This window comes from Haliotis rufescens, unplaced genomic scaffold, assembly GCF_023055435.1.
Source record: "Haliotis rufescens isolate VD_foot unplaced genomic scaffold, xgHalRufe1.0.p SCAF_9, whole genome shotgun sequence".
NCBI lineage: Eukaryota > Metazoa > Mollusca > Gastropoda > Lepetellida > Haliotidae > Haliotis > Haliotis rufescens.
In genome coordinates this window covers 30896416-30911907 of record NW_025964383.1, presented here as the reverse complement: position 1 = coordinate 30911907, position 15492 = coordinate 30896416, and the positions used below count along the sequence as shown (strand labels likewise).

Below are 15492 nucleotides of genomic sequence, written 5' to 3'. Positions count from 1 at the left end.
ACTTCCTTTATTACTTTTGAAAGTTACACGAGTTCGTGCAAAGTTGCGACACTTATGCGTGCCTACAATTTGTCATCGTGGGTCCGAATCCAAGATTAGCCCTTATTCTATTTCTTGTTGTGTTAGCACTATACTCATTCTCGCGGGTTTCACTAAAACCTTCCTCCCACATCAAGCGTATATGCCACAATATTATTTAAATTATGTTTAAAGAGGCAACTCACTCATTCACTGAGCATACAGAGGCTTAGTGTAAGTTCCCGAATATTAATGTTTCCTGAATAATATTCAATATAATCATCATCATCATCAGGAAATAGCTTTATTCTATTTAACTTCATTATTTATCGTGTTTTTGTAATAAACATTTACCATCAGACAAAACATCTATTTGTTTCTCCATCCCTTCTTTTTCCTGTAAACATAAAATGAAAACTTTGTTAATAATCAGCAACTCTGGAACAAACGGCTTCGAGGGAACCAGTTATGGCTATTCAATGAATATATTCTTATCCCTGTAAAACGGTTTGTCATGGGTAGGTTTGTGGAAATATATAAACACCATATGGAGGTAGGGTATTGATACGACTGACTGGTATTAATAGCAGCTAGTTGTTATTTAAGTGTTCACTGCATAAGAGAAGGCTATATAGAGTGGACGTGGAAGCTCTCACATAACATGTTGTAGTCTCATTAGTTATGAGTGTTTGGCAATCCTGCCCAGGAAACAAACTCATGAGATGCATTTGTGCATGTCATCCCTACAGAAATGACGACTCAAAATATCTATGAAGAAAAGTACCTGTCTCAATCGAAACATTCACACCTCTAAACCCTGCCATGATAATGGTTAGTGTTACAACATACATTACCCTTTCTGCCTCACATATTTGGGCAAATCGCCAATTCCGACCGCTTGCGTGTGTCATGACTGTGTTAGTTTCTTCCACGATATTCACACAGGAGGACAGGTCAACCGTACTGAGATCCTCTGCTGCTACAGCTGATGGGTACACCGACCTGGAAACAGGTTTTTACAAAACTGAACTCATATCATGTGATGGTTTCAAACAATCATTTAAGGCTTTAAGTTAAGGCTTCTTCCTGCAGACTCATTTATACGATAGGAATTCTATTGTTTGATGCTTTATGGTGTTACCTAATTTAATACGACTACTAATGCTACTGATGGCGCCAACCAATAAGTACGCCGACTGCATACAATCTACATTTGCTATAACTTAATACAAACCTGAGTCTGTCCCTCTCCTCCCGTGACCTACACATCAGCAGAGTGTCCCCCTGTCGGTTCAGTCTCCTGGCCACCTCCAGCATCAACGTCGTGGCTCCACTTCCGGGCACACACTTCACCTGGACATCCTTATCGTTTATGTTCTCCACCAGAATGACACATTGTTCTTTGGTGAGAAATCTCAGACAATCACCATCAGTGTCACCAGTATCTTTAAGCACCGACTTTGTTTCAGCAACACCAGCCCAGAAAGCAGTGAGGACTTTCTCATATCTGCTAGGTGTCATTACCAAAGAATCTCTTGTGACAAAATGTGAAGAATCATTTGCCAACCTTTTCAGTCGAGTCTCAAATGAGGCAGCGTCCTCGAGGACAGATGTATGAATGACTCCATGTATGGAGTTGACATCTTCATCCGTGAATCTGCTGAGTGTCTCTATCACTCCTCTGGCCACTGATGTATTGTACATCACTACTTCAGGAGACTCTGCATCTCCATCAACCAGTGACAAAACTATCACAGGTTGTGTAGGTAGTGCCAGGAATACATCACATACTGTGTGGCTTGGACGGGGTGATGTGGGGAAATCTAGTACTACTGATAAGGAATGGGCTAAGAACATAAAGCATGGTCCAGCCTTTGGGTTTGGAACGTCTACTACCTCATTGGTCAGAGGATCAAATACAAAGTCGAACACGTGATTTTCTATGTGTTCAATGAGTCGTTCTTTCACTTGTTCAAAAGAGGTTGTTAGTTTTGTTGGCGCAATATCCTGACCATCTGGAAATATACAAATATACAGTTCTTGAAAGCACGATATTACATGAAGAATGGTCCCATGCCAATTCTGTGACACCGCTAATTAACGAGTATCACATAACAGAATCTTAATTTGCAGACTGTGATTATCATGTGGACGGATGAGTAATTCTTTCCTACACATTATATTGTTAAAAGACTACAACACAGCAGATCTAAATATGGTTACAAAATGTTCTATTTACTACACAGATCAAATTAACCAAATAAGTTAGCCCATATATAAAAGTTGGACAGCACTGTTAAACGTTTCAAGGGGTAACACGTTTTGGTGTCTTTCGAAGATTTTAATAAAATGGGTATGAAAATAGCCTCACCAAACTCAACAGGAGGAAGTCAATGCTATAAACTATATGCTTTGTTGAAATTATTGAAGGCAGTCCGTAAAATGATTACGTTTATTACCTTTTTGAATGAAGTAACTTCTTATTTCATAGAGACTGTTTTCAATCTGTTTTAGGCCCGGACGAAAGAAGTCGTTTGTCCCCAGACATAGATCATGCTCATCCTCCTTTGCGATATTTTGCTGGAACATGAAATGAAACATGAAGTTTATACTGACAATGTTAAATGAAACTGATACAACTTTATTATTGATGACTGTGGCGTTAAACAATGTTCAACTCTTTAAGGAAACTTTACTAGTCTTGTGATTGTCGCCTATTTATAGATATAAATGGTATTTAATCTTGGCAGCTGTACAGAAAGATAGTAAATATCAAAAAATATTTTCCTTACATGCATATATGTTTTCTTAAATGTTGTAACAAATATATGTGCACTTACTAGTAGCCTCCACATCCTGCCTGCAATGATTAAAAATTGAGTAAAAATCAAGAATATTTTAAAAACATCTCCATCGACAAGAAATGCATACATTCTGGGAATAGAAGGCAAGTATAGATTTGTTATCAGTCTGTGTACAATCATATCACATTAATTTGACAAAACAGATCAAGGAAAAGAACATAACGGTAAATTTACATTTATGCGCATCCTTATCATATTAGCAAACTTGAAAGGAAACATATATCGAATGCCATTAGGAAATGTTACAAATATTATATTTGGGATAACTCTTTATTAGTAAAGTACTTATTCTGGTACTTTTGGGGTGTTGAGTCCCATCTAGGATTCGAGCCCACAATCCCAGAGTGTGGCACCTAATCGCAAGCACACAAAGTCAGCCATCGAGGCAAAATGAACGTCCAACAATTGGTAGTCTAGATCAGATACTTTGTGTATCCCTCTGACAAGTGTAAATTGGCATGGCTCTCATGGCTGAAAGCTATGAATACACAATGCCATTCATACAATATGATATAATTGAAATTATGTTGAAAGTGGCGTTAAACTCACTGTCTCATTTATCATGCAGAGGAATCTTGTATGTTCTCTTATATTAATGTTTCTGACTTATAGTCCATAGTTATCAATGACTTATTATTCTGACAGTTTAACATATGTGATGATTCATTTTTCCATAAAACATTAGTTTCCATAATCGTCTATTCTATGCTTGAACCTAAAGTTTAGAATAACCCCGATTTGAAACTAAATCCACATCTTACATAACAAACAGTTCAAATCCTTTGTACCCTTCGAGTGAGTGAGTGAGTGAGTGAGTGAGTGAGTGAGTGAGTGAGTGAGTGAGTTGGGTTTAAAGCTGCTTTTAACAGTATTCCAGTTATATCACGGCGTGTCAGCTTAATGTGGGAGGAAAGCCCGAAGTGATGCAAGTCTCAGACGTTTACCACTTCGGTGAAACCCACGAGCACGGGGATGGTGCTGACAAACCTAGAAACATAATCGGGGCGAACCGGGATTCGAACCCACAGTCATAGGTTCCTGGAGTGCCCAAGGGACGCAACTCTGCAAAGCGAATCGCGGCGCCTTAGACGACTGAGCCACCCGTGCCCCCTGTTACCCTTCGAAGTCAAATATCTTTATATACAACACTGCTCTGAGTAATGTCAACCGACATACATAACAGCTTCAACTTATATTTTACACACTACTCCAGATATGAACTGTATCTATCACATTCACATAAAGTTGCATCACTTGATACATGTTTACGAACGTCAAATACAAATATATAATACTTCATAAAAGCGTCAAAAATCATTCTGATAATCATAAGAAATCTCCATTAAGTCTATCGTACAATCTCAACTATATCATAAGCATGTGTTTATGAATCACTATCAAATAGTAATGATACCAGGTGTTCGCGAAAAGACGAGCAGACCTTCCCCACCGGTCTCACCTGCCATAAATACATGCAAAGGCAAGTCAGTTATTCACCTGAATAAACACGGGAACATATTGTACAAGTCAAACTAGGGAATTGCATGGGCAATAATTCTGTAACTTTTGCCTCAAATTTCGAAATGTCTATCATAAACGTTTTGAAATATTTACTGACGCTTTGAATGTTGTGATCCTGACCAAACAACTTTAGAGTGAGAGTTGCATGACAACTTGGAAAGGGCATCGTGGAGAGGACAAGCACGACTTTACCTAAACAATTGAGAAATGTACACCCATAAAGGCTGGAATATTGTTCAAGATAAAAGGGAAAGTTAACTTGGCTATTTGGCTATTATTGAACAATTTAATACCATCCATATACCTGAAGCCTAAATTAAACTTCATTGCCAAATTTCCTTGCTTTGATTTTGCCAACCTCGAGCAATGATGACTCGGATGTACAATGAAATAGATAAGCAAGGATTGGATAAGTAGCTTAATTGGTGGATGAATGACTATTGCAGAACTTAATCATGGGTGCCTATAAATTGATTACATTTATGTATCTAGGCATTCTCAGAAGTCGATATTCGACCCAACTGCCGTCTTAAATTAGAAATGTTTTCTTTTTCTCAATTTGCTTTCCATATATTATATTTAGCTTGAGTAAGTGTTAAAATATTTCGGCACTTTTTCAGCAGTTGCGTGTATAGAAATGTCCTTGGCAAATGGGTTGTACACTTGAAATGAGTGATAAAGTGTTTTGTCTTTACGAGCAAATCCTCTTTGTGTGCATGCATGCACACACAGAGCAGTAAGTTAGACTCTTTTTTCTAGTGTGTTCTGTGTATTTTTGAAACTGCTATAGTAGTGATTGGACGTTCAATTCATTTCAATTCACAAGCGTGATAAATGCTTATGCACAACATATACATGAAATTTGCTTGTAAAACACTGAAATATGTATCAAAGTGTCCCTAAACTATTGTGAATCAATACAGCAGCCTATGTATCAAGACTTCTTCTTTCTAAGGGTTGTTAGATTCACCATGAACAATTAGTTCTGTCTGGAGGATAGTGTAGAGATAGTAATTGAATATATTTTGTCATATTATGTTGTTTCGTCTGACATGTACAATTCTGTAGGTCAATATATGTTGTGTCAAATATTAATTACAGTTAATATATCACGATACGAGAAGAAGAAATCATTTAGTAAGATTTAAATATATTTTTGGCCAAGCAACGTGAAGGTTATGTTCCAAATGTGTACACAAAATTGAAGTCACAGCCGTAATCAAGCCTATGGGGAAGGTTACCGGTAAAGGAACCACGTGGTCATCCCTCCAAAATAAAAAAAATGAAGTGAATAGCTTCGAAACTGACGGTGTAAGTGTTTTCTTTTTACCACAAAACAATGATTATGAGGAAGCTACCGTGTGTTCATCTGCATATATCTTGTTATTAGCAAAGGTATAACCTTGCTAAATCGAAAAAAAGTATAACATTGCTTAGACAGCGCGTGCATACGTAATGGTCTTTATACCCAAGACCGTCAGTATTATATTAACCGTAATCAATTCCCAATAATTTTTATTACACCCGCAGTTGTGCCATGGACTGAACAACTTGAATCCCTCGAAAACGGTGTGTGTTCGAATTTTGTTAATTATATAATTCAATAATGTAAATAAAATGGATGCATTTAATAGGAGTATGCAATTAAAGTGTAACAGTTTATCATGTTTTATCATATATTATCAAGCTCACTTTAAGAAACTGGGCTACCACCAACGCTCCCATTATCCGTCGTCAATCTGGAATACCACCCAAACTCTCATCATCAATAGTGTAGTCGCAAAACCTAAACAAGCGGGTACTTATTTAATGTTTCTGGTTAATTATACATGACTTTATCGTTTGAGAGATACATAGATAACTTTGATATAATTATGAAAACAAACTTCTTTTACATAACAAACATTTATCATTGACAGAAACCGCAGGTATCAGGTATTAATGTTGTGTTAGTTTAAATGTTCATTGAAGAGGAACTTTCTATACAACAAATCAGTATTGTTTTATATTGCCATGGATTGAAATGGACCCATTTGTCGTAATACGCACGTTATATTAAGCTGAACGTTTATTATAAAACAAACCCATAATTGTCATTATTTTGGACAATAATTGAGTTGTTATACATTCCCTTTCTTAACATACAAACACAAAAATATTGTTTTCTAGATTCATTTTCGTCAACATATTGTATTATTCATGTTAAAATGTTGAGTCCCATGAACCTCCACCGGATGCTCGGTCAGAGCATACTGAATGTCGGGCAGCAAGAAACAGATCGCGATCGCCGTTATGTTATAAGGAATGATGAAAGGTGCCCGATGAAGCGAACGTAAAATATTGCTTTCCCTGCGTGTTCTGCAGCGTGTCTGTGCTCACTTTATGCTGTATGTATGTGCTTCCGACTATGTCGTACCTTTATGATACCTCATAACAATTTCAATTTTAAAGGCTTTTTTAAGACATATTTCTTCATTATTACAGTCCATACGTAACAATTAAGTCTTTTTACAATCACATAAGAAAATCATGCAGTTTTTTACATACTCTTTATTTTAGCTGAGTACTCCTAAACGGTGATCGACCATGTGGTCCCTTTACCGGAAGCCTTCCTCATTTATTGTATTAGATATGAATTTTAGATGACACAAGTAACTTACCGTCTTTTTGTGTATTATATCAGTTCATTCTGGTGTTTCCCTTCGTCTTGTAAGAGCACGTACCCAATCCTTGATATTTATCCGTGTGATCAGTTTAAATTGTTTGTCATATCGATATGCAAGTGGTCCTTGTTTGTCATAGAACACTATCCCGCTCACTGGTCTGACTGAAACATGAACAACTACTGGATCTACATCACCATGTCCGTGATTTACAGATTCACAGTTGACTCTTGGATCACCTTCTTTCTTTGCTGCTGGGTTAGGAATGAATTGAACTTGAAATATATTCGGATCTGGAGAGACCTCGTTTCCGTCATAGTCACAGACGAGAACAGTATTCCCAATGTTATCCTCTAACGTGTCCTTGAATGCAGTTCTGTCCCTCAGAACAACATGCTGGATGCGGATTACTTTAGTCTCATAACCATATCCCTCCAGAAAACAATTTTCCTCATGGACACCATAGAGATAAGAACCACCACATTCAGTTTTAGTATATGCGCTTATATATTCTGCAAAATTGAGATTCTTGATAATATTATCCGCTATTTCTTGACCATCTTCCGTTTGTATAAAGTGACTCTTCATTTGAATGCACCTATTTTCACGCACATTCCGAAGGTGATCTGCATGAGTCACACCAGGAATTGTATGGAATGTTTCTTTGAAGGTTTTCCTTTCTCTAACAAAGGTCCTGAGCGTTGCTGCAGGAATGTCAATAATGCAGTCATCAAATGTTGTCTTGGTATTGAATCTAGAAGTTGTCACAGTAGAAGCAGCTCTTACATAGAGAACAAGGAAGTCGCTAAAATCCTTACAAGCACAATGACTTTTTAGTGACTCTTTTCTGTAAACATCACAGAATTGTTTCCCATCTTGAATCAAATCATGAAGTTTTGGGTCAGCAAACTCATCAAATGCGCCGGTGAAGGAATCTCCAGGCGCCAGACCAACAAAATGAACCAGTATATATCCAGAGTTGGAGTTGCGCAGAGCTGATACTTTTCTCAGTAACTCCGCTGCTTTACAATCTCTCTTCTCCTTTTTCTTTGACTTATCTTGTTGTTTTTTCCCAACCCCAAATAGGTACTTGACATGAAGCCCGGTAGACAGAATATTGGATTTTGGAGAGACATATTTCAGAAACTTACGAACAGCCTCATCACGCCTTGGAATATGTTTTCTGTAATGACACAATCATCAGAATAAATACTAATAGTGAGTGAGTGAGTTTGGTTTTACGCTGCCTTTTAGCAATATTCAAGTAATATCACGGTGGGGGACACCAGAAATGGGCTTCACACATTGTACCCATGTCGGGATTCGAACCCGGGTCTTCGGCGTGACGAGCGAATGCTTTAACCACTAGGCTACCCGACCGCCCCAATAAATACTAATAAAACACATATCAAACACAACTTGAGAAAACAAATATCTGAACATGGTGCAAGAAATGTATAACAATTACTAACAAGGCATTTTACAGTGTGCATATCCAATGTTGAAATACAATACTTACTCCAGACACTCTGTGTGAAATGCTTCTTTTACTTGTAGACACTTTACTTGTGTTATGTCTTTGTCTTTCACATATACCTCTGCGGGTTCAGACCCTGTCGGTACACGCTCTCCTTGCCTTGTATATAGTATGTCTTCGGTTTTGACATAGACAGTCACGTGTTCATAACCTACTGGGATGTGACGACCTTCTCTCTCATACTTTATTTCTTCATTCTTTCCATAGACAGAAACATGATCAAACCCTGTTGGTGAGATGTCCCCTTTCTTTGCATATTTTACTTCTCCATTCCTGGCGTAGACAGAAACCTGTTCAAAACCTTCTGGTCTCAAGTCCTGTTTCCTTGCATATTTTATGTCCCGATCTCTGACAGAAACAGATACACGTTGAAAACCTTCAGGTAATAAGCTCCCCTTCTTGAGATATTTAATGTTGTCTCCTTCGGCACATACAGTGACACATTCAACTCCAACTGGTATACAATCCTGCTGTGTCACGTAGCGCATGTCCACATCCTTGTGATACACACGTTGTGAGTTTGGGAGTATTTCATCTCCACAATAGTCACATAGTGTCATGACAAATGGGCATCCCTGGTTACATTTCACAAATTGAGAGAGGGAGACGAACTTACTGTTAATATAAACTCATATCGAGACACTGCACGGCGATGTCTGTCAAACTGCGCCGCAAGTAATGCGAATATTGATTTATATACACGCACCGTCACCCAGTCAAATCATCACGTGATACACAGCCAATAAATGCATAGATACCCTATGTTATGTTGTCACCTTTGACACACACAGTGACACATTTAAAGCCAACTGGTATACAATCATGTTGTGCCACGTATCGCGCGTCCACATCACTGTGATTCACAGAAACACGTTGAGTGTCTTGGAGTATTTCATCTCCACAATAATCGCATAGTATCATGACATATGGAAGCCCATGGTTACATTTCACAAATTGCGAGACGAATTCACTGTTGTCGTAATGAGGGGCAACACGTGTGGCACTGCACGGAGGTGTCTGTCAAACTGCGCCATGGGTAACGTGATACTGATTTTTTTACATTGAACACCAACCAGGTCAACACATCATGTGATACACAGCCAGTAAATGCATAGACATCTTATCACCAAGCTGATAATTGTGAGCCGGGCCTACAATGACAAGAAATGCAATAGTAATGAAAAGAATAGAGCCCACAGGACAATATATCGTACCTACGTGACATGGGAAGAGACGCCTTGATCACAAAATGTACGAAAGTACGTGGCTGTCCTCCAACCTATGCAACCGTGTTGTTAACCAGACCAATGTCATTTGTAAATCTTTGACAAATTTGGTTTAATGTAAGTTTGAACACCATTTCAGTTATTTACAGCATGTCAACCTGATGTGGGATGAAAGTCCAAAGTGAAGGTGGGATTCGAACACACGATCACACTTTTGTGTCACGCCTAGAGGACGCAACCGTGCGCAAAGAACTGCGCCTTATTAAGACAATGGGGTCTACCATGCCCCCTCATTGATTAGAAACAGTTTTGGAAGGACAAAATCAAATGAAGTAGAAAGAGTTTCCAGTTGTAATGAAAAGGACACGGACAATAATAATATATTGAATAACGTCTAAAGAAACAAATATTAGTTTTTCATTCTGGGAAAGGCAACCCTTATTCCTATTGGTACTCTGGTTTTAGAATCATTGGCACTTCAAGAGGCCATTCTACGCATGTGCAGATTAATTGACTTATAACGATTTTTTATTTGCAATATTGCATTGTTTGATTGACACCCTTGGGTAAAAACCACAAACATTTTTCAAATCGTGACATTGAGACAATTGGTCAAACTGTCGCGTTGTTCCAATGTCATGCTTTGATTAACAGGGACACTGGTTGTGTTTGTAATGAGAATATCCGCATGTCAAGCGTACGTTGACAAACGACGATTTTCTAACATGCGAGTATGATTATTACCTGTTTGTTATGCATTAAAGTTCATACTTCTGGGTGATGACAAACGCGCCTTCTATATAGACCCTTATATTAATGTATTGGAAATGAGTTTAAGGCCTTTGAACAGTATTTCAAGCATTGCAATGTGAGATTAGGCCTGCAGTGATGATTTTTTCCCCTCTGATGAAACCCCCAAGCACGGGCATAGCACCGTAATTAAGAATCATAATAAGGGCGAATCTGAGATTCCACGCTACGGTTATAGGATTTACTTGACAAACATCATATAGACAATAAATAACATTTCTGTGTCCACAAGGAAGGTTTTACCTGCACAGCAAATTGTTTAGCAATGCGCTTAATACTGTATAGATTAGGGTGCTCATGGCTATGAGAGGAAGCCATACTTGATCTAACTGAATGCGACAACGCCCTTTTCATAATCATAACCATTGTACTATTCCGGCTGTGTCATAAGCACGTGTTTATGAATCACTATCAAATGGTGGCGATACCAGGTGTTGGCGAAAAAGTGAATGTATCCTCTTCCACCGTTAGTTCGCCGTCTTCTGTAATTCCATACTGGAATTTCCCGAAGTCGCATCTCAAACACAAGGTGCTTGTTGTTCAGATCAACCGTACCTCCATATCTAGCTTAAGCAATACTTGTGCCTCATACGGTGAATACCTCACTGTCCAAAGTCTAAGCAGACTAGCAGTCTAGCTGTCGTCTGGGTGCCCCGCAAGCAGGCAAAGAAGGTTAGCGTTATCAACTTTTTGGGCAACATATACACCTGGAAATAAAGTCCCACATTTTCATAGTATTACTATGTTACTTCACTATAAAATGTGCGAATTCATGCGTCAATTTAATGCACCATCTGCATAAATTAAACTTCATGGAGATATGGAAATGAAAGATAAACACGAACTCAGCAAAGATATTCCCATACATTTATGTAAAGAGCAATACAGGTCAGAAAAAAGACGCATTATCATTTGTATGGCCGTGTGACATTTACAAGTCCTGTTACAATCGTGGTTTTGACGCCCAATCCAGTACACAGTGTCAATATCGGGTTAACCCTCGCTGCTCAGGATAACAACACGAACCCTCCTCCACACTGACTGTACGAGACGTTGAATATGACGCCGAGGTAATCTGTCCCATTCCTAGTGCAGGGTATAGTCCAATTCGTCAAGATTTTGCACATGGGGATTCTGCTGTTGCACTTTGCGACCGATAATATCCCAAACATTATCAATGTGATGAAGATCTGAATTCCTGGCAGGCCAGTGCAGCGTCTCTTGACGTAGACAATCTCATCAGCACAGCGTCACATACCGGCATTCCGAATTCCAATAATTAGTGTCATTTGAGGAGTCACGATCGTGAATTATTAACACAGACATCAATTGCTGTTTAACGTTGTACCACGTGAGGGGGCACGGATTGCTCATGCTGCAGTCCTGTGATCCTCAAAGGTGTAGGCCAGGACATTATATATATGGTGTGCAGAAAAGGTCAATATTACCCTCCAAACAGAGATCATATATGTATCAATACCAAAGTACCAATGAGCATCACAATATGTGGGTGTTGCGATACGTATTCCACTTGTATACTTGCGTAGCGGTTGGGCTTTGACAAACGACGTTTTGTTAACATATGATATATTCGTTTGTGTCGAGTGACCAGTACCTAGTGTATAATATGTTATTATGAATTAATCCACACTACTTACACCGTGGTTAACATGCTGTCTATGCAGATATTAGCTACTTACCAATGACGGACAAGAAATAACAGGCCTTTGTTTCGGTAAGTAAAAAACAATGTGCATCTTTGTTTGGAAAATATTGGAAAGATATTCTGCGTAAAATAGAGAAGGAATACACAGGAGGAGTGACATTACGTTATTTAGATAAGGTTGTGAGACCAAAGGCGAGACGATAAAGTGTTGTAACGTGCCCTCTATGTGTCTTGGAGCTCGGCCAAGTCCTCGGGTTCACGATTGCACATCGGTGTACAAAGTCGGCGCGAATGACTTGTTTCTCTTTATACTCAATGCCTACAACCGTTTTATAAAATAAGGTACTGCTCGTGCAACACGTGCATATGCTTGTTTCGGGGTTTGTAGAAATCTGTGATTGACTACAGTATTCCCTTGATGTAGGTTCGTCGCCGGGAAATCAGACTGCAAGCTTGCAAGCTTTAGATGATTTTGAAGAATATCATGTAAGCGACAGTTGGGCCTTTTCATGATGAAAAACCAGGATTGTTTTTCCCCTCGTCATGAAAAACCTACACACAGGGATTTAGGAGCACAAGCGAAATAAAACATACGCTCACATTGATTTCAACTTCTTTTATTGTTTCAATGTAACATTTTGGAAACATGCTGGTATCTGTACTACTTGACCATATCATGGGATAGAAACTTAAATACAGTTGAGGACCGCTATTTATGGGTCTTATACGATAACTGCAGCTGAGCCTGACACCGAATTCTGGGCGCTTCTCACTTTTAGTTTCAGCTAGGTCACGACAATACAGGACCAATTGTTCTGTATTGTGGTAGAGAGTGACAAAACACAAACATTAACATAAAACAACGTACAACTGAATACATAATCATTATGCAGACAGTATATTAATGAGATGTTTCTTTGTTTGAAACATTAAATTACATTACCCCATTTTGGTTCATTCCGTCGCCTCCCACTTACCTCACATCAGCTTCGGTTCTCATTGCTTAGGTTTTGTACGCTTTGAAACATAGGTTCACAAAAGTACGAATGCCAATCATGTACACTAACCACTGTCGAAAGGCAAGGATTATTGATACATCTAGATAAATTCCAAATTATGACTGAACTAAAGATTCCTTCAAAATAAAGGATGATCATATACTGATATCATAACTTAGCATAATATACCAAAATACGAAATATTCCGTCTTAGGTTTTTGAAGCTATAATTTTGATATTGATGAAAGCGTTGTTTCTTTATAATATATCATAAGGTTGTCACGAATTTATGCTAGATTTTATATCATGGTACCACGATAAGTGGCATTGTTTTGGTGTGTATTTTATGTTACCACTGTAAACATCACCCTCTTCGATGAGGGAATAGAGACAGATCATGTCAAATCTAGGACAGGCTACAAATCGGACGCTGTGCTATCGGAGGTCAAGTGTGACACCACTAAGAGAAAAGTGGATGCGCAAAAAGCCTCAATCTCCATTAGTAACAGCACGAGCAACTCATGAGTATGATTACATTTCTACTCCTACTCAAATCAATCTCATAATGTCCTTGCGTTTTAAATCTGCTCAGTATTAATTACGTAAATGTAATACAGTGAGAATAAATTATCATATGAAATAATTTATGACACAGCATATTCAAGGTTTTAACTACACATAAAAAACAGAAAATATTTGTTGAACATAAATAGTGATATGATTGTGCAGTATTTTCATGTGCACGACCCTCATCAATTGTTCATAATGTGATGGTTTGAAACATTGTATACCATCAATGAATGCATTCCATTTGTATTTCAACACGTCGATTCAGATATTACAACAGCCAACAGTTCAACCACAAAAACTGAAATTCCAATTTCAATGAAGTAACACAATATAAATTGATGAGAAAAACGTAAATCCGTCTAAATTCTTTCCTCCCCTCTGGCGTTCATTTGTCTGAGTAAAAGTCGAGGCACATGCAGCAGCTTGAGCGACACAATTGTACAACTTGTATTGGTTTGACTAACTTATCGGGATATGATTGTATTACACGTAATCCAAATGACCAACAACCATTGGACGAAAGTATTTGACCGCGCTCTGAGGTGGAGAAAGGACAAAAAATGTCCTGACTTCTTCCGCCCATAACCACTGTACTCGTATCACAAGTGGTAGTATATTCTAACATGATGTTGTTTATTAAACCCCCGACCTTAAAGACTTTTTGTGTGACCTTTAACTTGAAATCTACTACTTACATTCTTTTCAAATTTAGTGAACACTTTTTATAGGAGAGGTGCAGTGCGAAGTTTGATTTCAATATTTGGATTTTCTGAACAAAAAAAGTTATTTTTCGTATTTTTACTTTAACATTAGTGTGACCTATTGCTAGAAAACTACTTCATGGATTCTTTTAAAATTTGTGAACCGTTTCCATACCAATAGAAAAGTTACAGTAAAAAAGTTTGATTTTGACTTGTCTCTTTTCTGAAACATTATGATGTGAATTAAGTTGTGAATACTTATAGAAGAGGTGCAGTGCGAATTTTGTTTTCAATATATGGATTTTCTGAAGAAATACAGCTATTTTTCATTTTTACTTAGAATAATTTTCACATTTGTGCGACCTATAACTTGATAACAATGGATTCTTTTACAATTGCGATGTACAATTTCTATACCAATAGGAGAGATGTAGTTTGATTTCGATAAGTGGATTGTCTGTTGTTTTTCATGTTTTGAACTTAGAAATATGTTGTGAGTCGAAGTCGGGGGTATAAGTGATCCCTGCTAACTTTTTGTCTTGTTCCAGTTGTGACAATTTGTCAGCTGATGACATGATATGCATAAGCGAACATACATGCTAGGCCTGTTTATTACTGATGGTCTGTCTATTTGTCTGAAGTAGACAATGATGATAAAGCTGGAATGCAGCTAGCGGGAAAACTTCAGTCACGTTGTTGCGTGTGTCACAACGTGAAGAGGAGCGGACTGAACTGTTAGACATGTGTGATATCTCAGTAACAATATCGTCCAAAGGGCACACATGGCACAAGATTAATCTTGAGTTTCCGTCCCTCTGAAAAAACACTGATATAAATATTATGTTGACTGCATAGTATAGACCGCACTACAACAATTTATTAATGTAGTGTTTTGTTTATGAGCGCACATTTAAGCAC

At 38.1% G+C, this 15492-nt stretch overlaps 1 protein-coding gene across 3 annotated transcripts in view; it reads right to left on the bottom strand.

Moving 5' to 3' along the window:
- LOC125377395 overlaps window positions 1–15492 on the bottom strand; it is an 82779-nt gene that overhangs the window by 16820 nt on the left and 50467 nt on the right. For 2 of the 3 annotated variants that reach the window (XM_048390491.1, XM_048390492.1), the window contains exon 13: window positions 373–415. In XM_048390491.1, the coding sequence (XP_048246448.1) occupies window positions 373–415 (43 nt within the window). Of the gene's footprint in view, window positions 1–372; window positions 416–872; window positions 1021–1252; window positions 2034–2477; window positions 2599–2858; window positions 2879–7063; window positions 8250–8585; window positions 9234–15492 lie in introns of those variants that run through there. The other variant, XM_048390493.1, reaches the window with a different exon arrangement.